Source organism: Frieseomelitta varia, unplaced genomic scaffold, assembly GCF_011392965.1.
Source record: "Frieseomelitta varia isolate USP_RPSP 00005682 unplaced genomic scaffold, Fvar_1.2 scaffold_131, whole genome shotgun sequence".
Taxonomy (NCBI): domain Eukaryota; kingdom Metazoa; phylum Arthropoda; class Insecta; order Hymenoptera; family Apidae; genus Frieseomelitta; species Frieseomelitta varia.
The window spans coordinates 557204-579074 of NW_025108984.1; the positions used below are offsets into that span (position 1 = coordinate 557204).

Here is a 21871-nt window from a genome sequence, read left to right on the forward strand (position 1 = left end):
TTGTGAAATACCATAATGTATTTCATTCATTTTCTTCACTTTTCTAAATATCTAAAAATAATTAATTTAATATTAATCATAAAACAATATTAGAAATTTTTTAATTTTTAATCAAATTTATTTTTAAAAAAATTGAATAATTATTTTCTATCTCAGTTCAAAAATAGTATTAGTATTTATTATTTTTCCTGTAAAGATAGAAACAAATATTTTGTGTATTACTTACGTATTGTATGAAAAAATTATAAAAATCAATTTAGCAATAATATTTAAAAACACATTTATGTATAGTTAATGCTTTTAGCTTTAAGTCTGGTTATGCTTTGAAAAATATCTTAAAACTGTCTCATATCAGTAATGTGATTAAATTAATCTCAATTAATTGATCGATTAATTAATCTCGATATAAATGATGTAACTTAATTATATATTTTATAAATATAAATTTCTTACCTTCTACACTTTTTTTATTTTTTAAATCGTAAGATTTTCGGTCTTTGTAGTTTACATCAAATTCTCTACTTCTGTCATTCAATGATATAATTGTATATTTATTTTATTATTTACAATTTGGAGAAATCTCATATGAAAATATACATGTTATTTAATAATGACTTAAATATTTTCTTATGAAAGTTAGTAGAACTTTGTACCATTATGTAAAGTATTTATTCAATGATAATATAATAATCGTGCATTTATCTTATCTTACATACTTACTTTACGTTCCTAAATTATTTGCAGAGTTAGTAATACTTTTTTTATACCGTTCTTTAACATTGGAAAATCATGATCAGTTTTTTCCAATGTACATTTTAAATATTCTCTGCAATTATATTCTCGTTGCAAATTTTCTTCTATTATGTTTTCATTTTTATAAATCATTTTATATATACCATTTTTAATATCATATAATTGTTTTACCTTTCTTTGTTTAAGAACTAAACTATGTAAATTCTAAAAATTGAGAAGTAAATATCGGTAAATTATGTTATCTAATGCAATACAATAAATAACATACATGATATTTAAGCAATTCTAATTGTTCAATTTCGTTTTCTATAGTATTAATATGTTCCTTTAAATTCTGCAAAAATTCTTGGCATTTGACTAATTTGTCCCGAATACTTATTATTTCACTTTTTAGTTTTTCTATTATATCAACAGTTTGTTTCGTAATCTGTAAATAATAAATTGTGTAATATGCTAATTTTTAAAAAGTAATTATTTAAATGCTTACTTTTGAAAGTTGCTTAATTTTTGCTCTTTGATCAGACAAACGTTTATGCATTACAATCTTTTCATTATGTTTCACTTTTGAATTTCTTTTAAGTTTACCAAACACTTTGTCAACTATAATATTTCTTCTTGTAACACAAAGATTCATATCATGAATTAATTTTTCCTGAATCTTTTTTAAATAAGAAAGTCGCATTTGCATTCTATGAATTTCACTTTTCATTGAAGTTATATTTCCAGTATTCTGTGCTTCTTTTATTTCTTTGATTGTATTTTGTATTAATTGGACCTTAATTACATAAATATTGTAACAATTGCATGATAAACAAAATATGTGTATTATATAATAATTAATTACCTTTTTTTCCCATGCTAAACTTTTTTGTAGTACAGAATTTAAATCCTCTTTCAGCATTAATTTCTCAGTGCATACATATTTTAAATTACTTTGTAATTTTATAAGTTCTAATTCCAATTCTTGAAAAGATAAAAGACATTCATTCTTCATTATACAATTTTTATTCTCTAATTCCATTTTTAGATCTTTCTGTATCATTAAATTTGAATTTATACGAAATAATTTTTGATCAAGAGAAACTATAATTTTATTTGTATTTGCTTCTTCTTTTGTGAGCACTTCTAATGCATGTTCCAATTTAAAATTTTTTTGTCCCATTATCATCACTTCTTTTTCAAGAAAATTTAATTGTTGTAATTGGGATTCTCTTTGTTGACTTAATGAAACCACAAAGCCTTGTTGGCGTAACCAAAATTGTTGTGTTTTTTTGATAGTTTGTTGAAGTTCCTGAATATTCTTTTCTAAACTTATAATTTTCAAATCCAGTGGACTCAAATCTTCTCCATTGGTACTTGGTAATATCTAAAATTATACACTTATAAGTATATAACTTTTTTACTAAATTGTTATTTAATTAAAAGAATAGAATGAATAACCTGATCAATAAGTTTATTTATTCCTAAAAGTTTTGTTTGTGCTTTTTTCGTCATTGTTTCATATTTCTTTATCTTTCTTTGCAATTCGTCTATTTGTTTTTCTTTTCCAACATTTTTTTCCAACAATTCTTGTAATTCTATTTTTTTATTTTCAATAAGATTTTTAAGCTTTTCCAATTGTAAGAGATTATTTCCATGTGTATTCTCTATATGCGCAACTGAAATTTCATTTTGTAATACAGCATTTTTTGTATTTATTAATAACTCATTTATATATTTAGTGGTTTTATTGCACATAACTTTTTCTTCCAACTTTTTAAATACAGTATCCTCTAGATTATTTCTTTTTTCAAAAATATTTTCAAATTTCTTATTCACTTGTTCTTCTTCACATAAATAATTCTGATACTCCTAAAATTATATTAATTTAGAATAAATTCAATTAGCATTTTGTGTAAAAATTATAATACATTTAACATACGTTAAATATAATATTATAATCGTATTCTATTTGTTCACTGATTTTTGTAAAGTTTTGTAATTCTAATTTATTATTTGCAATTTTTTCATTATATAATAATATCGCTTTTGATGTAATTTTAATATTATTTTCTATTCGAAAAGATAAAGATGTCAAATGTTCATTACTTTCCATTTCTTTTTCTGTTTCTTTTTTTATTTTTTGTATTTCTAATAATAATCCATTGTATAATTGATGTGCTTCTCTAAAAAAAATTAATATTTCTATAAATAAAATGAAATAATACAACTTTGTAATTTTTTTTCTATAAAAAGTTAGTAAATTAAAAAAATGAAAAATGTTTTTGATAATTCTATGTTGATAATTATATTTTATCTTGAGCATATAATGAGAGAATATATCTATAAGATAAATTTAAATGATAAGCAACTATTTTAATAACTATTAGCAATTATTTTAGATTAATAATAAAAAATATATATGGAAATGCTAAAGTAAATTTCAAATCAATTATATCTCTATAAATTATAGATTTTTGTAATACTTACTTTTGTTCAAGATGTAATTGATCATGAATAGAGTTTCTTTTACAAATATTAGTTACCACAGACTTCCATATATTATGCAAATCTTTATTTTCTGTGTGCAAGGTTTCTAAATCTGTATTTGCATCAATTATCATTCTATTAGCATCTTCCTTTTCTCTGTTTTTAATTTGCAATTGTTCGTCAATATATGCTATTTCTGATTCGATTTTCCATATTTCTTCTTTCAATCGATATAATATGAAATCTCTTTGCTGTTTTTTACTAATTAGTGTCTTATTTCTATTAACATCTTGCAGTGACATTTGTTTGGATATTATTAAATGATCATTCAAATCTTTCTCCCATTTAGATAAGTAAGAATGAAACGTCAATAAATTTTTTAATTTTTGAGACAACTTCTCTCTCTTGTCCTTCTCTTCTTTCAATTTGGAATAATTTTGTTTCAAAATTTCTTTAGCATTTTTTATATTGTCATTCTTGTTTTCCCTAAGCAATGTAACTTTTGACAATGCCTCTATATATTCTTGCAGCATTGTATGCTGATGTTGAATTTCTTCTTGTATTTGATAAAGACGTACAGCTTCTGATTCCAACTCTTTTTCTGCATGTTTTACGGAAGTATCCTAAAAATATACAATTAAATTTACATTATAGGAGTATGGTTTGAAATGTTACAAGAATCATCATTGAACATAATAGTATAAAATGTATTTATATTTAATTTCTTACAAGATTAAATATCTCTTCTGAAAGTTTGTTATCAATATGTAGCAAATGCGAGCGTAATGTTTCTTGAAATTTTTTCATCAACTTGTCATCCGGATCAAGAATGTTTAATGTAGACATCATGGTTAAGTTCAGTTTATTTCACTTTATTATGAGTTTTTTGAAAACTGTTTTAAAAAAACTCTCTTTATATGTCTATTCAATGACGTAAACTTCAATATAAACCTACATCTAAATTTTTCCAGACTTTCTAACAGTTTTATTTAAATGTTTCATTCTTGTAGAATTGCTTCTAGATTTGTTTACATTCAAATTAACGCGATCACCATATAAACAGTCAAGGAACACCAAAATAGTAGAAGGTAATTCTTTATTTTTTCATGATTAATGAAAAATTTCTTTTATTATTGAATTTTTTCAACAATGTATATTTTAATAATTATAATTATTGTTTTATTACAATTACATATTAAATATTATATTATATAATAAAAATTTTTTAATATTTTAGATTTTCTTTTTGTACATTTTATATCTATGTTTAAAAGAACTATCTAAAAGAGTGAAATGTTTTTTTTTTAATTAAAAATAAATATATTTATAATCATTTGTAACATTTTTTATTGAAATATTTTGCCCTTTAAACATATACTAAACTGTAGACTATTATATCTCTCTTTATCTTATAGAGAAATATTTAAATAATAATTGTATGCTATATAATTATATTATATATATTATATTATTTGTATCTATTATATATAAATATAAATAAAATTAATTATGAAAATTATTTAAACTTATTTGACTTGTATTATTACTATTATTTCTAATAAAATTAATTAGTAATAAAAATGTTTTTTCTATATCATTATGTATATCTATACATTATATTTAATAGTTTTACTATAATCTCATTGGTGTAAAATAGTGTTATAAATTATATTCTCGAATGTAAAATAGTGTTATAAATTATATTCTCGAATGTAAAATTGATTATGTTTTTTATTTGAAAAAATTTTAAAACGGAACGATAATTTCAATAATTTCAATTATAAGGACATTATCATTATCAAACATTGCAAAAAATTCGTATGATTAATAATTTAAATGTTATAATTCTGATATTTTTACTGAAAAGATGTAGTAATTATTCTTTATCGAGAGATTTAATATATGTGGCAGTACTAGAATCAAGTTGTTCATGCCATTTGTTGATATAATTGTAACATAAATTGTACGTGTAATTATAACATAAATATTACATCAACACGTTTATTTGCGATTTATATTCAAAGTATGATATAAAGATATTCATTAGTTACAGAATTTTTTAATCTTTGAAGGTTATTTCTCTAATGTATCTAAAGTATAACTTTACTATATAACTATATTTATAACTTTAGATATATTCCGAACCCCTCCACATCTGAATTTTTACATTTTGAAATAAATTTAAATAATGTAGAATTAATGTGATTACGACAGATTTTAATTAATTTTTTGATATTTTGTGTATGTAATTACAACGGACATGTTATATTGCACATGTTACACGAGACCAAATTTTGTTTTATACTTTTAAATTTAAAATAAAATGAATGTTATGTGCATACAAAAGATCTGAGGGGGTTGAGTGTTACATATATATTTATTTATAAATATTATAAAAATTTGTTAATGAATTTTTCTATAATCTCTTTCATCCTTTTTGAATAGATGAACAATGCAATTGGTATTGCACGTATATTGAATATATCTTGCAAACGATATTTAAGTTCTGTTAAATTACCTCAAGAAATTGTTATACCACTGAATAAAGATATGATCATTTGTTGGCATCCAGAACGAGAATTTCCATATGAATATTCATTGCCATTACCAGAGGAAAAACAAGTTTCATCGAATTCTGTTTTATGTATTGGCGAAAAAGAGATCGCCGAGGTTTTTAAGCACAAGAGAGAAGAAGTCGTTGTTGACGAACTTTCTAAAATTACATACACTACAAAACATAGATGGTATCCCAAAAACTGGCGTCGAAGATTACGAAAAGTAGAGCCAGAAAGACCATATCTGTAGTTATATGCTTAAATTAATTCATTAATAAAATAATAATAAAATTAAATTAAACTTTTATTTGCTTTCATTTCATTGCACTTAGATATAAATCCTAAATTTAAAAAAATATATATATATTTACAATAGATACATATGTATGCATGTATATATTAGTCATTCTTGTAATATTTAGTCTTGTAATCTTTAGTTCGTCAGAAAGAATGAAATTTATATTCTACATATTTTCAGGTAATATTTGTCTTTCTCCTTCACATAGAAAGATACGCAGTGCTTGATATAACAAAAATCTTCCAAAATTGCGTTTTTCTTCCATATTCCATGTTTTCGCTGTTCCATAATAATCTCCACTTTTGGAGTTCTTTAATTTTTGTATTCCTAAAGCATCAATTATAGCAGCTTCGCGCGTGTAAGCCTCTACTGGAATACTGTTTTGGAAAACATGAAGACAAACAACTCCACATCCAGCATTCCAAATATGTAAAATATGTTGGATTTTTGCATTTTCAGGGTTTTTCTTCGAAACCCATGCAGCAAAAGCATCTTTAAGATGCGAATATGGTCTGTTGCATGTACCTTTGCCCACATAAAATATAGCAGAACAAAATATATTCCAGGTTTCAGATTCTGACAAATATTTTGTACGAAAAGTTAAGTCTCTGGTTATACGTGGATCCAAGAACAAATAATTAAAACAAGTTCTACTCATTCCTTCTCTCCATTTTCTAGAAGAGCTTCCTAACGAAAATTCTCTAAAAATATTTTGTTCAATGATTTTGTATCTTTCTAAATCATTTACCCAATCGCCAAACATCAGAAATGATTCCGTTTGAGATTCATAATAATCCAACTTCGGACCATGATTAATTTTAAAGGATGAATGAGAAAGATTATGTGATCCATTTTTTAACTTGATAAGTCGTTTTAAATATACTTGTCTCGTTGAGTCAACTACTGGTCCAGGTTTGTCACCATAACGAATTAATTCCTTTCGTAGCGCATCGTTTGTTAAATCCATTGATAGAGTTAATGATTTAGGCCCTAGATAAATTTATAAATTGTAATTTGAGAAGTTACAGATTGAAATATGAAATAATTTTGATAAATCTTACACATTTTGTCAGATGAAATACAGTCTGTACTTTTGCTGTAAATAAATAAATAAATGAAATAAGAAATTAATATCACTTACGTTTTGAATGACGGAATATCAATTAATATGATAAGGAAAGCTGATAAAGAAAATGACCAATGCGATAAGGAAAATCAATGTGATAAGGAATATCATATTTTACCATGGTGATAATGTGTAAATCCTACGTTCTAAGAATGTCATGCCTTCATCAGGATCTTCATATTTATATTCTTCTTGTACACTGATGTATGACTGTGATTTGTAACTATTGAAAACAATTAATTTAACAGACATGAAATACTACATACGTTCATAATAAAATCCAAGAAAGATAAAATATACAGTAAAATATACAGGATAATAAAAATACAGTTTAGAATTTTTACACGCAGAAAATCAAAGGAAAAAAAACGATTCTAATACACAAGGATTTAAAAAGATAATACATATTGATTATTTTCAAAGTTATGAACATTTCTTTATTTAAATTAAAGTTAGTAACTGAAAGTTTTTTATTATTCTGTATATATGGATAAAAATGGATATAATAATTTTACCTTGAAAGAAAGGTATTTAAATTTTCTTTGAAAATATTTACAGTATCATCAATTTTTACTTCATCTGTAAACTGTTCTTGTTGTATATATTTTTTTAACTGTTCTTTATTTTTTTCCTTAAAGTCTGTTTTTTGTATGTCTTGACTTCTAAAATTATTATTAAATTCTTCTATAACATTTTTTTCTAATGCACATGTTTCAGTATTATCTTTATTTTCATTAAAATGTATTGATATATCGTCGTCATCATATTTATTTTCATGTAATTTTATTGCCAGATTTTTATTAAATTTATAATTCAAATTTTTTGTGCAACTCTGTATTGGTGAGAGAGAATTTGTAGCATCAGGACTTGTGTTTTCTGAAGATGTAAGTTCATAATTTCTTCTAAGTTTTCTCAGAGATGAATATTGTTTGTAAAATCGTTTCTTCCTTCTTGGGGTAGATTTCGCTACGTCTTTTCTGGTATTAAATTCTTCTGACCGAAACAAGTGATGTTTCGTCATGGAAGGTGTAAAAGTTTTAAATCTTAATTCATTATTTAATATTTTTGGAGATAAATATTTTTGTTCTTTCTCTATTGATTTGTCAATTAAAAAATTTGGCGATTTGCTTATAATGGAATCATTTGGATCATACCGAGGTGTTGAAGGAATTTTAATATTATTCTTTTGACTAAAAATTTGGCGATGACGCTTAGGAGTAACAGCTTGTTTCTTTCCTCTCATTTTTAGTAAAAATTTATCTCTGATATTATATGATGTATTGTCATCAGTACTTATTGTAGATGAGAAACTTGTATCATTCAGAACACTTTTGAATTGATGAACATTTTTAGATTGTCCATATTCCTCATTAATTTTTTCTTTTTTGAAGTTTAATGAGTTTGAGAGCTGATTAATAATTTCATTAACTAAACATTTTTCTTTATCCATTTTTTCGCGAATTTGAAGCTCAACTGCACTTGTCATTGCATTGTCAAATTTATCATTATTACTATAATCGAAATTATAAAAATTTACACATTTTGTGTTAGCAAAACTTTCATCTCTATGTTCCTTACATATATTTTTTTTAGTAACGTTTAAAGATTGCGGAACGATATATTCTGCTATTGTATCTTCACTACTAATCAGGAGTTTATCTACAAAAAATATTTATTTTGAACTTATTTATTTTTTAAATATTTAATAATATATTAGAATTAATTTATTCCTTTTACCAAAAGTCATTTTATAGTTTGCTTTTTCTTCCTTCACAGTGTTATCACAAAATTTTCCAAGTATTGCAATTGCTTTATAATACTTTCCGTCAAATGCATAATGGAATGGACTGCGACCATCATCGTCCAAACAAAGTGGGTCACCACCGTTTGTCAAAAGTAATTCAAGAACTTTAACTCTACCCCATGCTGCTGCCACATGAACTGGAGTTAATCCATCAATTGACCTATAAAATGAATTGGAATAGCAATATTTTAATTTCATGTATCGTATGAAATTTCTCAATTATCTTTTGAAACGTAAAATTAATTGTTCCTTAATCTTAATTACTTTAATCTTATTTCAATTAATTACCTAACGTTTGGATTACCACCATGACGTAAAAATAATTTAGTCACTTCCTCAGCGAAAGCTTCAGAGTCATTACCTATTACTAAATGGAACGGAGTCACTCCATATGTAGGAATTAATGTGTTAGGATTTGCATCCTTGTTCAAAAGCAACGTAGTTACTTGCCTATTAAAATAGATTGATGACAATTTTGTAAGTTTAAAATGTATTTATATACTAATAACAGATAATTAAAGAAAATGTTGGTTGAACATTAAATGATAACATTCAAATGTAAACAAGCTCTTACTTTATATCGTTATCTTCTAGACCATCACAAAGTGAAGAAGCCAAAAAAAGACATCCTTTATTTTTCAAAGTTGACATTATATCCAAATTGAAATTGGCTTGTTTTATCACTATCTTAATTATCTTTTTATCTTAATTATCAAGAATTTTTGGACCTGTGGAATAAAAGAATAATACATTTGTTTATTTTGCAAATTAAAATTATCAACATATTACATAAATAAGATTATAAATTATAAATATTCATTTATTGAATAACAAATATTAAACAAATATTTCAGAAGTTAGTGCTGCATAAATTATGCTACATTGACATTAATAATTGACATTAATAAATAATTGCTAATACTAAAATTTAATATTTATTTTTGATACCAATTAACCTTGTTATAGAAAGAAATTAAAATGAATACAATATATTTAACAATAAAAAAAATTTTACAAACGCACTAAATATTTTTTGTAATAAATAACAAAATCATCATTTTTAATAATTGTAAACAAATAACATTGTTACTGTAACGTAAATCTTTAAAAGCGTATAGTGCAACTGAAAACTAAAATAAAACATAAAACAATTAGTTATTTCACTTAAAAGTTGTGTCCTTTGCATTAATTTTTACTACAAACGTTTTTATATTATATATTTTATTATAGAAATATAAAATCAAATATTCAAGCAGATCACCTTCTTTATCTACTGTGAAGTCTATTGACTGTTTACATCTGTTTAAATTTTGCTTACCATTAGTTTTACTTACTATTAGCTAAACCTAATCAATAACAATCTCTCAATACTTTCTGGTAAATATTGTAATACCTAATTAAAACAATATTTGTAATTTTTTATTAACGTTGTGTTAATTTTTCGTTGATTATATATATATATATACACACACATATATATACTTGTGACCAAAGAACCACAGATACAGGTTAGGTTTGCATTTTATCATGAAATATATATTTCAATGCATTTTAGAGTATCAGAAAATAATTATTCACGATTGTTTCGTGATGTCGATATTTTATGTTAAACTAATAATATTTAATTGCAGCTATCATGTTACCGCCCACTGCAACGATAATTAAAGTTACAAATGTTTTAACTCCATACGTTATAAGGATTTACGAAGTAAATCAGTATAATGAAAGATTAAATTCTATTAATAAGAAATTATTGAAAAAAGAGAAAACGCTTAGTAGTACTGAAGAATGTATAGAACCAAAGATAGGAGATGTAAGCTTGGCTTGTGACATAAGTATTGTAATACTGCTAATAGTATTATAATATTACTAGTAGTAAATGATATAATTCTTATACAAATTATAATTTCCAAACTTAAATGGTCAAACTGCGAGGGCATAAAAAAGAGAAAAAATTGTTCCACAAAGTTTCTCAGGAAATATCTTGTTGCAGAGTTGTAAATAGTAATTATATGTATGAAATAGATAGCATTCTTTATTAGTAAATAATTTGTGGCATTTTGATGTAAGATGCTACTTCGGATAATAGTTTGGCACTAGTTGTTAGTAAGAGTAATATATAAAATATACATAATAAAATAATATATACAATAGAATATAGCTAAAGATATTTAAAAAGATATTTAAAAAAGTATTTACACAGATCAAATAAACAGTCAACCTTCTGTGTAATCATATAATTGTATGAATGTATGTCAGAATTCATTATATATGTTTACTTCATTTGTTGTTATAAGGCAAACTTTGTATAACATTTTTTTCTTCTTTTTATGTGTAGATTAAGCCCTTACGGTTTAGCTTCTTAAGTTTAGAATAACTTTATAAAGTTAGTTTATATTATTTTACTCGTAATTATTAAAAAAGAATTAATTTCAAATTTGTATTCTTTTAGACAGTCATAGCACGTAATAAACTAGATATGATGACTGATTGTCCCGGTTGGTTATGCAGAGGATATATTAATAATATTGAAACTCAGAATGCGTATAATATTTTTTTACCTGATTATGGAATTTCTGTGATACTACAAAGAGAAGATTTTATTGTGTGTTCATCCGATGTGATTTTGGAAGAATATTTAAGTTTCACAGTTGGTTTATATAATGTTTTACCTGTGAATGTAAAACATGATTCATCTGTGTACAATGAAACTTTAACGTATGGTTACATTAAAAAATTAAATAATTGACGTATTTTGATAGTTTATGTATCCAAAAATTAAATATAGTTTTTTTACATGTGCACAAAGAATTTTAAAGGATTGGAGTACATCTGCAATTGAATACACAAAGGAATTAATAAGCGCGTCTGATATAATCTATTTTGATTATTTAGCATCTGATCAGTATAAAAAATACTATGGTGAATTTTATCTCAGTATAAAGAACACTATGATACGTTTAAGTGAAGCTTTAGTTTTAAATCATCATGCTATTTATTTAAATGATGGTAATTTAATAAATTTGCGTTATTAATATTTAGTTTTATAAAAAAATTGTTATGCAGGAAAATGTTATTTACGAAATGTCTTAATTTTTGATATAGAATTGTTGCAGTTTATAAAAAATCCTATGAATAATGAAAAGCTAGATAAAAAAGTAATCAATGATGAAACTGTATTTTATTTAAATGTTTCAAAAGTGTTGGATAGTACTAATGAAGGAAAAGAACAGGAAGAAAGGTTCGATAAAAAAAATATGATTGATTAATTTTACTTTTTTAAATATTTTTATCAATGTGTATCTTTCTTATAGTCTTGCAAGAAAAATGGAATTCAAAAAAGATAATCATTTGCATCATGAAGTTGAAAGAGCTAAGGAGAAAATATTAATTTATGGAGTAGATAAATATGAATGCTTAAGTTCTACTTTAGATGCACAATTTCCTGCAGAAATACACAAGGTGTAGTCATCTAATAAAAATTGAGATAGACAACAATTATTTTATTTATTACAATTTCAGGCTTGGAAATCATTAATACATTCATCAGAGCCAAGAAAAATACAGTCATATTTATGGCCTGCTATAAAGAAAGGTTTAGATGTAATAGCAATTGGAACAACAAAATGTGGAAAAACTGTTGGATATGTATTTGCTCTTTGTGGACTTTTGGCTACAACCTCAAATGTAATATTTCATTTAAAATAATTATTTGTTTATATCGGAGCAAATATTACAAAATATATTATTTTCTTTTGTACATACAAAAAATTTTTCTTATTAGATATAATATAAATAATATAGTTATTCTCTAATTTATGAAATAGATAATTAGCAAATTATAACATATTATTTATTATATATTAACTTGAAAATATATATTACATCTTAAAAGATATAAATTTTGAAACAGCTTCCTCAGGGAATAAATCCGTCTGCACTAGTATTATGTTCTTCCTCGTCTGAAGTACTAGAAGTCAATCTCTTATGTAAAGAATTTTTACAAAATTATAATATGATAAAATCTGTTGCTGCAATTAATGGAAAACCAGAAAGATCATTAGTGGTAAGTAAACTTTTTAGATTAAATTTGTAAAGAGAAAAATCAAAATATATTTCAATTGAATAAAAAATAATTTATTAAATTTTTAGGCTGAAATGTTTAATGGATGTCAAATACTAATTTCTACACCAAGATTTTTAACACGTTTTATGAATAAAAATAAAAAATTGATGAATTTTAAAAATCTTCGTTATTTAATCTTGGATGGTGGTGATATTATCTTGGATAAATACTTTGATTCTGTACATTTCTTTTATTTATAATCTTTTGTTCTCATATTCACATAAATATAATTAAAACTCTTTTTAGATGGGCCAATTATTTAAACGACATGATGTTATTTGTAATAGAGACTTAAAAAACAAGACGTTACAAATTATAATAACTGCAACACACTGGACATCGCATTTAAAAAGAATTGCTTCTATTTTAATTGAAAATCCATGCATATGTATAGCATCTTTTATTGAAGCTGCAATATTTAAATCTGTACATCTACAGCTGCATATAATAAATTCAAAAGACAAACGTAAAAAGCTCCTAGGTAAAATTTAATTATGTAAAAAAATAATTGTAGTAATATTGAATAATTTAATATTGTTTTACGATAGATTTATTAGGTAATGAATATTCCACTTTGCGAACTATAGTAATTTGTACAAATAATGATGAAGCTAAAGAATTAGCTGCCTTTTTAGAAAAATATAAAAAGACTCTTTTAATTCATGGGGATATGAATTTCGTTCACTTGCAACGTAAGAAAATATTTAAAGACTTCAACACTCTTAATTTATAATGATGTTATTGTATTTAATGTTTTTGTCCGAAGGTTTTAATCGATATCGGAATATTTGTATAAATGGTTCTTATCCAATTTTAGTGTGTACAGATAATGTATTATCAGATATAGGTGTCACAAACATAACTTGGTTGATACATTATTCAATTCCTATGCATTCAAAGACTCTATTTAATTTTCGGTTTTCAACTCTTTTAGAAAATTTAGAAATGGTATGTTATTTTATAATAACAAATAAACCCACAAAAAGGTTTATTTGTAATTTAATGAACAATTTTATCTATTGAATGTTTTAGAAAAATAGCAATTGTAAAGTGACTATAATAATGGATGAAAATAATGATATACAGTTTTTACATATAGTAAAAATAATGCAGCGTATGAATGTTGATGTTCCCGAAAATATATTAGAAAATGTTAAGGTATGTACCAAAATCATAACGTTCTTCTTATATGTAAATTAATTTATAATAAAATCTTACTTTAAAAATTTATCAAGTTTGTAACAGCTGCTTTAGAAAAAAAAAAGAAAAATTATCCTATTTGTGATAATATAAAGTCTTGGGGATTTTGTAACAATCAAATTTCTTGTGCATTTAGACATAAAATAATTTTAGAAGTTGACGCGCCACTTACAAATATTCGAATGTAAGTAAAAATTTAAGAATTAATAAAAAAAATTGTTTTAACAATTTTTGGATATTGTTTCAGAAATGATAAAGTAAAATTCAGAGTAGTAAGTATACACGATGTTACACATGTTTCTGCTAGAATTATATCATACATTAAGTTTGATACATTGGAAGAAATAGAATTTTCCAATACTGAGTACCTGCAAAATAACACAAAAATTCAAGGATTCTATCGCTGTGCAGAAAACAGGTTAATATAATAAACTTTTTTATACATAGGGCGATATTTATAATCTCTGAGATCAACGACTTGAGTCAAATAACAATAGATACTTTCGTTTGTTTACTGTATGTTGAGAAATATAATTGAATATAATATAATTATCTATTTGCATTGCTACTTATATACTCTTAACGTAAAATTAAATCGTTTATAATTTGCAAAATATATCTCAAATGAAATTTTTTTCATTATCTTGATTATTAAAGTCACATCCTGTAAAGATCGCTCACTTTATGTAACAGTCTCTTAGAAATTATTCGTATTTATTATTATAGGAAGAGATGTGAAATGCTAGATGTAGGATGTATATGTGGTTTAGAAGAGCCAGTAGATACTTTTAAAAGAGTACAAATTTTACATATTGAGAGAGAAAATAAGACAGAGAATCCAAAATACGTAAATGTAAAATGTATTGACAATGGAATAATTTTGAACAAAGTAGAGGTAAATATTTATATAACATGACAATACAAAATATGTAATATATTAATATAATTTTCTATATTAGGTATATAGATTGTTATATATGCCAGAAGAACTTATAAAATATCCTATTCAAGTGATGGAAGTATTTTTAACTGGTATAGCTCCACATGATAATGAATATGTTTGGAATAATTGTGCAATTGATGCTGTTCATGAATGGTTTAAAGAAAATGTTGATGACAAATCTTATGTGATTGGAACGGTATAATATATTATTATTTTTTATTTATTTGTTATTGAATATTTTTATTGATTTTTATAATGTTTATAAAAAAGATATAATATAAACTTAAATTTAAATAGGTAAATTTACACCTGGGAAATACAATGTGGGTAAATACCTTGAATGTTGGAACAAAATTAATTGGATATAAAGATTTAATTGGTTCAAATCTAAGAACAGAATTATTGTTGAAAGATCATGTTATTGAAAATGATGAACATTTAAATCAAATGTATCAGCTTTGTAGAGATGCTGGATTTCTGAAGGTGAATGAATATGATTTAAACCCTTAAATGAAATTTTGAAAATACTTTCAATAATTAATGTATCATCTTTCCTTTAATATATTAAATATCGAAAAAGAAATAACAAATGTTTTAAATATTTATTATATATGTATACATAATCTACATATAAGCACGCGTGTGTATATCATCGATTATTACAATATTTAGTTAGTTTTGACATTTAAGAATTTCGTTAAATTAATTTACAATTTAAAAATAAAATTTAAAAAAACAATTTACATAAAAACCTTTCCAAGTATATTGTCTAATTATTAACGAAATTTTGTCAATTTGGAGCATTTATCAACTTATACGACTATAATTGCTTTAGAGAATAGAAATAAAACAAGAAATTGTCTATAGGAATAAACAATTATCTATCTATCTATCTATTTATCTAAAAAACAATTATAATTGTACATGATTTAATCGAGCTAGCAAAGTTGCATTTATGTAAGCTAGCAAAGTTTTATTAATAAGTAATGTATCTTAAAAATTTAGTTATTCAGTATAAAATGTTTGTATGAACCACAATTATTTTAAAAATTTATACAATAGTCAGGTACTCAGAAGCAAGTTGCATTGGATCCACGTGATAAGAAGTAACTAAACGAACTTTCTGACCATCTTGTGTAGTGAATTCTATTGCTTGTTCGTTTTCGGCAATTCCTGATTGTTCTGATCCTTCTATTTGATTAATTGTTGCAACAGCACTTGCATCTGTATCTTCATCCTATTACATAATTGTAATTGTATGTAACAATAAAATTTTTGGACAAACATATAATAGAGTATATTAATTTTGTATTATATTTGTATATGCATATAAAATGCATAGAATTTGTAAATAGAATAATGTCTTCCTAGCCTACTGAAGACTAAATTTAATGATATTATTCTGTTTACAAATTCTAACATTCTATTGGCATTATTTTTGCAATTATTCAAATAAGTGACTTTCAATAATTATAAATCGTTTTTATTTCTATGATCAGTACTCTATGATTGAATTTGAAATAAGAAACATATTGCAAGTAAAATGTGGAAAAACTATTACTATTTATGCTAACAATCGTAACCAAAACTGAAATCATAGTTAAGTACGATGGAATAACAATGAAACAAAAATATTTGTTCGCAATTAAGCAATAGTGCTTATAAAAATTAATGAGAATTTGAAAAATGTGTAATAAATAATATTTTTTTAAAACAAAAAATAATTTCTTATTTTAGTATATAAATTTTTATGCAATTAATGATAATTCCATAGAAAACATTTTAAATATTCATTAAAATATTATACGTAAAAAATAAATTTACATAAATGAAAGTCACTTTTTATTAATTTAATAAATATGTTACTATTATTGTATATGTATGTACAGGGTGTATAAAAATAATTGCTATTCACTTTCTATTTGAATGCGAAATTATATGAAGACGGAACATTAAATTGAGATTTTTAATTCCTTTGATAAGTTTGGTTTTCATGAGTAACATACGATATCAACAAAAATATTTTACCTTTAATTTCAAGATAAATTTTGCATCTATTTTTCTTAACAAATATTCACCGATACAAAGATGTAAAATCATGATAGTTATAACATATAATTTTTATACACCTTTTATGTATATGCATACATGGAAAACTATTTTTCTAGAATATTAAAAACCTCCAATTTTTAAAATATTAGTCTAAGATATTAATTACCTAAAAAATTTTATTTTAAAATATTACCTGTAGTGCCTTTACAATTGCTTCTGCATCTGTTTGTACAGTTGAAATATTTTTCACTTTTGTTTCTACTGTATTAGAAATGTCAACATTCTTTATATCAGAATTTTGATTAACGTGTACATTTAATGGTGTTGTTAATTCATCTGGTATGACACCAGAGTGAACTCTAATTTCTTGACCATCACTTAATTGATTAACAAATTGACTCTGAGACAAAAGCTGTCGGGCATCCTGAATTGAAAGAGGAATTGGATTACCTTCTTCATCTGTAATCTGTAAATATAACTATTGTTTTACATTTTTGTTCTAATATCAAAAGAATATTTTAATAATCTCATTCTTTTTTACCTGAAGTTGAAGATCAGATTCTGAAAGTTCCACATTTATTCGTTCGTTTGAGCTATTATTTTCATTAGCATGAACTGGATTAGAAAGCATTCCATCATTGCTAACGTTTAAATGTGATAATGATTGGCTTACATTTGGTTTCTCCTCTTTATTTCTCATCATTCCAGCATCAACTTTCGATATAAAATATAAGTTAATTCGATTAGAGATAGATATATTGAATTGGAAAATATTATATAATTTTTATTTTTACCGAAATGCAAAGTTCGAGATTGATTAGGATCATCTGGATCTTGGTATGAAACATATATTATTTGTTGAATACCATCTCCAGATGTCTCATCCGTTGCAATAACTTGTGCCATTTGGTCAGTTAATGAATGCTCATCAGATTCTTGAGAACTTGGTAAAATTTGCCAAACTTCTCCGATTGGAGATCCTTCTATTTCACTTATTGCAGAAAGTTTATTTTCTCTATGTACCTACAAGCAACTCGATAATAATTTCATACTTTTAAATATATCACTATTAAATTTATTAATAAAATTTGGATTCTTACCTTTTTATGTTTTGTTAAGTTTGAACAGTCAGCAAATGCTTTCCCACAGATATCACAGGAGTAAGGTTTTTCACCTAACAAATAAAAATATATAAAAATAAATTTTCAGAATATAATGATTCTTGAACACGTATATTAATATTGAAATTATTGACAAAAATAAAAAATTTGAGAAAATGAAATAAAAATGTTACCAGTGTGCAAACGGAGATGCTTTTTTAAAGCCCATTGTTCAGTAAAACCTCGATTACAATGAGCACATTGAAAAGGACGTTCTCCTTTGTGCCTGCGTACGTGACATTTCCAGGTATCTTTATGCAAAAAACATTTTGCACAAAATTCACATTTCCAAGGACGCTCGCCAGTATGTCGTTTCACATGAAGTTTAAATTGCGAAGAAGTAGTAAACTTTCTACCACAATAATCGCAGCAATAAGGTTTTTCTCCTGTATGTATTCGCATATGTTCTTGTAAATTTCCATTTTGTGAAAAACTTTTATGACATACCTCACATGTATAAGGTTTATGTCCTGTATGCCACCTAAAAAATTATTCGTTTATTTATTTATTATTAAAATCAACTTATAACTGAATTTTTTATTTTTATAGTAACCTATAATGGAGTGTGAGACTAGTTTTATGTGCAAATTGTTGTCCACAAATTTCGCAAAAATATTTTTTTTCCCCGGTGTGCGTAGATTGATGATTAATTAAATTTGCTTTTGTTTTAAAACTGGCATTACAAGATTTACAAATATATGGTCGATCATCAGAATGAACAAGTTGATGACGTTGTAACAATTGTTTATGTTTAAAACTTTTCCCGCATTTGTTACAAACAAATCGGCGTCCATTATTGTGTTCTGCTTCTTTGTGATATACTACAGAACTAGGATGATTGAGCACTTTTCCACAAATATCACATGGATACTCTTTCTCTAATTTATTTCTCTGAAAAACAAAAAATTGTTATATTTTGTAATTTTAAAAGTACTTATTCATATTTATTTCTTTACCTCATGTATTGACAAATGATGTTTCAAAGCCGCTTGTTGAGTGAAATTTTTATTACAAATAGTGCATATATATAATTTATCGCGATCATGAGCCATTTTTAAATGTAAGTCATGCATTTCTTTTGTTTCAAATAATTTCTCACATTGATCACATGAAAAATTTTTCTGAGTATCACTAGAATTGCTTGACAATTTATTTGAATGTTGTTCTTCAGTTAAAACATGTTCAAGAGTGCTAGAAATATCATCTGCTTCAGATAAGTGATGTTTTGATTCAAAGTTTGGATCTTGAACACCATGTTCAAAATCTTGATTAATGTCATTCCCAACATCATGAGTTGCCTTCTGATGCAATTCTAAATTTTCTTTATTTGTAAATAATTTTTTACATTCTAAACATTCGTACTTTGTACCTTTGTGAAAACTCCTGATTATAAAAAGCAAATATTATTTTCATTCATATATATATATTAAAACTTGGTTGAATTTTACTTACTTGTGTACAATATATCTGCTACGTTGAAGAAATCCTCGACCACACAATTGACATGTGAATTTATTTCTTCTCCGGCGTAATTTTGGTCGACCTCGTCCTCTACCTCGATTTACAATCACCAATTCACCAAGGTCTTTTCCTTCTTCAGATTCTAAGTGACCAATTATTTCTGAAACAAATGAAAAATATTTATTACATGACATGAGTTGACAAATGGAAGGATTGAGTAAATCAAAACAAAAAAGAGGATGTGTCTGAAGAGAAGATAAAATATTCTAATGTTTTAATGTTTGTCTGTTTGTTCAAGATAAAATATTTTAAATTATTAAACATATTATAAATGAAAAATTGCTGTTACATAAATATCTTTAAATTAATCCCCAATCACTATTTTTTACCTTCATGACTATCAGGAACAGACAGATTTAATTGTTCTTCAGAATCTTCAAAGTTATCAGGTTCATCATCATCTTCTTCATCAATTACTCCTTCTTCTTTGTATATTCTTTCTAGTTCTTTCCCTTGGACAGCTTCCATATATCTGAAACATTTCATGTTCTATTATTCTATTATAAAAAAGATAACAATTACTTTTAATTGTTTCCATTTGTAAAGAGTACCTTTTAGGAACTTTACGCTTTCTACGACGTCTTCCATCTCCATCTACTTCATCTGTTTCTTCTTCATGTTTGTCTTCTTCTTCTTGACTAGCTATCTCTACTGCTTCTCCTTTCGATAATTCCTAAAATTTGAATCGATCAACATATTTTATATTGAACAAACATGTTATCTTTACAAACCATAGACATATTCTCTGTATGAGACTTTGGTGGACGTCCTCGTTTTCGTTTTGGTTTACTCAATCCCTCCATTTGTAAACTCATTTCGTGCTCAGCAGCGTACATAGAACCATCTGGCATTACTGTTAAATAACATTATAACTAATAATCTTTTAATTGGAACATAATACAATCTTTAATACGGAGACAATACTTTTTATTATAATCTGTTGTTCGAACTGGTCCTCTTCGTTGTATCTTGTTGAAATATTGTCCATTTCTGATGCTTCTGATCTGACTTCTGTGGTTTCCTTTTCTACACGTAGGCGTTCTCGTTCGGCCTTACGTTGATGTTCTATCTGATGCTTCCACATCTCACGAATTTTCCTCTGACCATCCACCAATAATTCAAAAAATTGTATCGTAGCCTCCAGTTGAATGTTACAACCAGGGCAAATGGTGCGTGGTAATTTGCCATCGTCCCGTATCTTTAATCAAAATTGTGTTATGACATAACCTCAAACAACCTCAAACTCTGAATTGTCGCTCACTGCTTTCACGTTGAGAAGAAATTACTCAAAAAATCTCAGAAATCCCGGACATCTTGAACTGAGACTCACACGAGAAGGAAGAAAAATTAATATCGTGAAATAATATTATGTTTGATCACAAAATGGAAATGGAATTAATAACAATGTATAAACTTAAATATATTGTACGCTCAACACTATCTAACTGTCCAACATAAAAGATTCGAAAATTGTATCGAAAAACAAAGAAGTCACTGCAATCAACATTTGCAACGAATTGCAATAAATGTTTACGTTTAACAGACAGAGGAGGCAAACAGCGTACGATAAGGAGGAAATATTGTACATTTGATTCTGGCAGTGTTCGCGTATAAAGCAGGAAGTCAAGTTAGAGTCTAACGTTTTGTTGCTTCGTACCTTGAGCGGCAAGTACCGATTGACCATAGAGCTTAAATCTGGATCGTCGTTCTCGCCCATGTACAGTAATTCACCGTTGACATTGTCCTCTGCGCACAGCCGACAAATCGTCGAGTCGTAAAGCCGTACTTCTGCCATGATTCCAAGTGAACTGCCTACTAACGACTAACATCGATTTTATCCTAACCAAACTGACCAGCGAATACG

General features: G+C 25.4%; 6 protein-coding genes across 21 annotated transcripts in view; 2 read left to right on the forward strand and 4 right to left on the reverse strand.

Moving 5' to 3' along the window:
* LOC122529675 (facilitated trehalose transporter Tret1-2 homolog) overlaps positions 1–571 on the reverse strand; it is a 7241-nt gene extending 6670 nt beyond the window's left edge. Inside the window, exon 1 of one of the 2 annotated variants that reach the window (XM_043656034.1) lies at positions 454–571. The gene's annotated coding sequence lies outside the window, so the exon portion shown is untranslated. Of the gene's footprint in view, positions 1–226; positions 353–453 lie in introns of those variants that run through there. The other variant, XM_043656044.1, reaches the window with a different exon arrangement.
* LOC122529637 (coiled-coil domain-containing protein 40) lies at positions 3–4308 on the reverse strand. Of its 3 annotated transcripts, none has more exons than XM_043655961.1 (9): positions 3952–4308; positions 3223–3845; positions 2675–2918; positions 2194–2604; positions 1598–2119; positions 1241–1528; positions 1022–1180; positions 721–957; positions 3–51 (listed from the first exon to the last, which is right to left on the reverse strand). In XM_043655961.1, the coding sequence occupies exons 1-8, from the start codon at positions 4069–4071 to the stop codon at positions 730–732; spliced, it is 2595 nt and encodes an 864-aa protein (XP_043511896.1). In that variant the 5' UTR covers positions 4072–4308; the 3' UTR covers positions 3–51; positions 721–729. The 3 variants fall into 3 exon arrangements, with proteins under 3 accessions (XP_043511896.1, XP_043511888.1, XP_043511880.1); XM_043655953.1 differs by lacking the exon at positions 3–51 and adding an exon at positions 478–524; XM_043655945.1 differs by lacking the exon at positions 3–51 and having other exon boundaries at positions 478–957.
* Positions 4309–5091: 783 nt separating this feature from the next.
* LOC122530099 (39S ribosomal protein L42, mitochondrial) lies at positions 5092–6068 on the forward strand. 5 transcript variants are annotated; one of them, XM_043656782.1, is made up of 2 exons: positions 5092–5185; positions 5668–6068. In XM_043656782.1, the coding sequence occupies exon 2, from the start codon at positions 5668–5670 to the stop codon at positions 6025–6027; it is 360 nt and encodes a 119-aa protein (XP_043512717.1). In that variant the 5' UTR covers positions 5092–5185; the 3' UTR covers positions 6028–6068. The 5 variants fall into 5 exon arrangements, with proteins under 5 accessions (XP_043512717.1, XP_043512710.1, XP_043512732.1 ...); XM_043656775.1 differs by having other exon boundaries at positions 5108–5245; XM_043656797.1 differs by lacking the exon at positions 5092–5185 and adding an exon at positions 5261–5294.
* A 39-nt stretch (positions 6069–6107) lies between these two features.
* Positions 6108–10459, reverse strand: LOC122530056 (ankyrin repeat and LEM domain-containing protein 1-like). Of its 4 annotated transcripts, none has more exons than XM_043656706.1 (8): positions 10340–10459; positions 9580–9733; positions 9294–9455; positions 8939–9165; positions 7717–8860; positions 7320–7424; positions 7137–7171; positions 6108–7065 (listed from the first exon to the last, which is right to left on the reverse strand). In XM_043656706.1, exons 2-8 carry the CDS (start codon positions 9654–9656, stop codon positions 6242–6244), a joined length of 2574 nt encoding a protein of 857 aa, XP_043512641.1. In that variant the 5' UTR covers positions 9657–9733; positions 10340–10459; the 3' UTR covers positions 6108–6241. The 4 variants fall into 4 exon arrangements, with proteins under 4 accessions (XP_043512641.1, XP_043512648.1, XP_043512632.1 ...); XM_043656713.1 differs by having other exon boundaries at positions 10324–10409; XM_043656697.1 differs by lacking the exon at positions 10340–10459 and adding an exon at positions 10267–10315.
* LOC122530039 (putative ATP-dependent RNA helicase TDRD12) lies at positions 10303–16570 on the forward strand. Of its 3 annotated transcripts, none has more exons than XM_043656671.1 (19): positions 10416–10513; positions 10637–10818; positions 11458–11723; positions 11794–12014; positions 12111–12246; positions 12320–12467; positions 12528–12692; positions 12919–13071; positions 13158–13310; positions 13378–13612; positions 13680–13823; positions 13898–14079; positions 14164–14289; positions 14367–14515; positions 14579–14749; positions 15058–15226; positions 15291–15470; positions 15572–15757; positions 16337–16570. In XM_043656671.1, the coding sequence occupies exons 2-19, from the start codon at positions 10642–10644 to the stop codon at positions 16382–16384; spliced, it is 3009 nt and encodes a 1002-aa protein (XP_043512606.1). In that variant the 5' UTR covers positions 10416–10513; positions 10637–10641; the 3' UTR covers positions 16385–16570. The 3 variants fall into 3 exon arrangements, with proteins under 3 accessions (XP_043512620.1, XP_043512606.1, XP_043512612.1); XM_043656677.1 differs by having other exon boundaries at positions 11815–12014; XM_043656685.1 differs by lacking the exons at positions 10416–10513; positions 10637–10818 and adding an exon at positions 10303–10382.
* Positions 15756–21855, reverse strand: LOC122530021 (zinc finger protein 12-like). 4 transcript variants are annotated; one of them, XM_043656630.1, is made up of 14 exons: positions 21665–21855; positions 20932–21205; positions 20739–20860; positions 20559–20680; positions 20337–20479; positions 19939–20107; positions 19443–19869; positions 19040–19377; positions 18621–18967; positions 18427–18500; positions 18121–18349; positions 17868–18040; positions 17520–17792; positions 15756–16511 (listed from the first exon to the last, which is right to left on the reverse strand). In XM_043656630.1, exons 1-14 carry the CDS (start codon positions 21800–21802, stop codon positions 16326–16328), a joined length of 3015 nt encoding a protein of 1004 aa, XP_043512565.1. In that variant the 5' UTR covers positions 21803–21855; the 3' UTR covers positions 15756–16325. The 4 variants fall into 4 exon arrangements, with proteins under 4 accessions (XP_043512565.1, XP_043512592.1, XP_043512574.1 ...); XM_043656657.1 differs by lacking the exon at positions 21665–21855 and adding an exon at positions 21594–21618; XM_043656639.1 differs by lacking the exon at positions 21665–21855 and adding an exon at positions 21542–21602.
* Positions 21856–21871: the final 16 nt, after the last annotated feature.

Coding starts and splice junctions, on each gene's coding strand:
- LOC122529637 (XM_043655961.1), bottom strand. CDS start 4,071: ATGATGTCTACATTAAACATTCTTGATCCGGATGACAAGTTGATGAAA. Junction 3,846..3,951: donor CAGAAGAGATATTTAATCTT/GTAAGAAATTAA, acceptor GTATATTTTTAG/GATACTTCCGTAAAACATGC. Junction 958..1,021: donor TAGAATTGCTTAAATATCAT/GTATGTTATTTA, acceptor CTCAATTTTTAG/AATTTACATAGTTTAGTTCT.
- LOC122530021 (XM_043656630.1), bottom strand. CDS start 21,802: ATGGCAGAAGTACGGCTTTACGACTCGACGATTTGTCGGCTGTGCGCA. Junction 21,206..21,664: donor ATCGGTACTTGCCGCTCAAG/GTACGAAGCAAC, acceptor TTTTGATTAAAG/ATACGGGACGATGGCAAATT. Junction 20,681..20,738: donor ATACAGAGAATATGTCTATG/GTTTGTAAAGAT, acceptor TTCAAATTTTAG/GAATTATCGAAAGGAGAAGC.
- LOC122530039 (XM_043656671.1), top strand. CDS start 10,642: ATGTTACCGCCCACTGCAACGATAATTAAAGTTACAAATGTTTTAACT. Junction 11,724..11,793: donor GTGTACAATGAAACTTTAAC/GTATGGTTACAT, acceptor AATTAAATATAG/TTTTTTTACATGTGCACAAA. Junction 14,290..14,366: donor ATATATTAGAAAATGTTAAG/GTATGTACCAAA, acceptor AAATTTATCAAG/TTTGTAACAGCTGCTTTAGA.
- LOC122530056 (XM_043656706.1), bottom strand. CDS start 9,656: ATGTCAACTTTGAAAAATAAAGGATGTCTTTTTTTGGCTTCTTCACTT. Junction 9,166..9,293: donor GGTGGTAATCCAAACGTTAG/GTAATTAATTGA, acceptor TTCATTTTATAG/GTCAATTGATGGATTAACTC. Junction 8,861..8,938: donor AAACTATAAAATGACTTTTG/GTAAAAGGAATA, acceptor TATTTTTTGTAG/ATAAACTCCTGATTAGTAGT.
- LOC122530099 (XM_043656768.1), top strand. CDS start 5,550: ATGTTATGTGCATACAAAAGATCTGAGGGG. Junction 5,580..5,667: donor CATACAAAAGATCTGAGGGG/GTTGAGTGTTAC, acceptor CTTTTTGAATAG/ATGAACAATGCAATTGGTAT.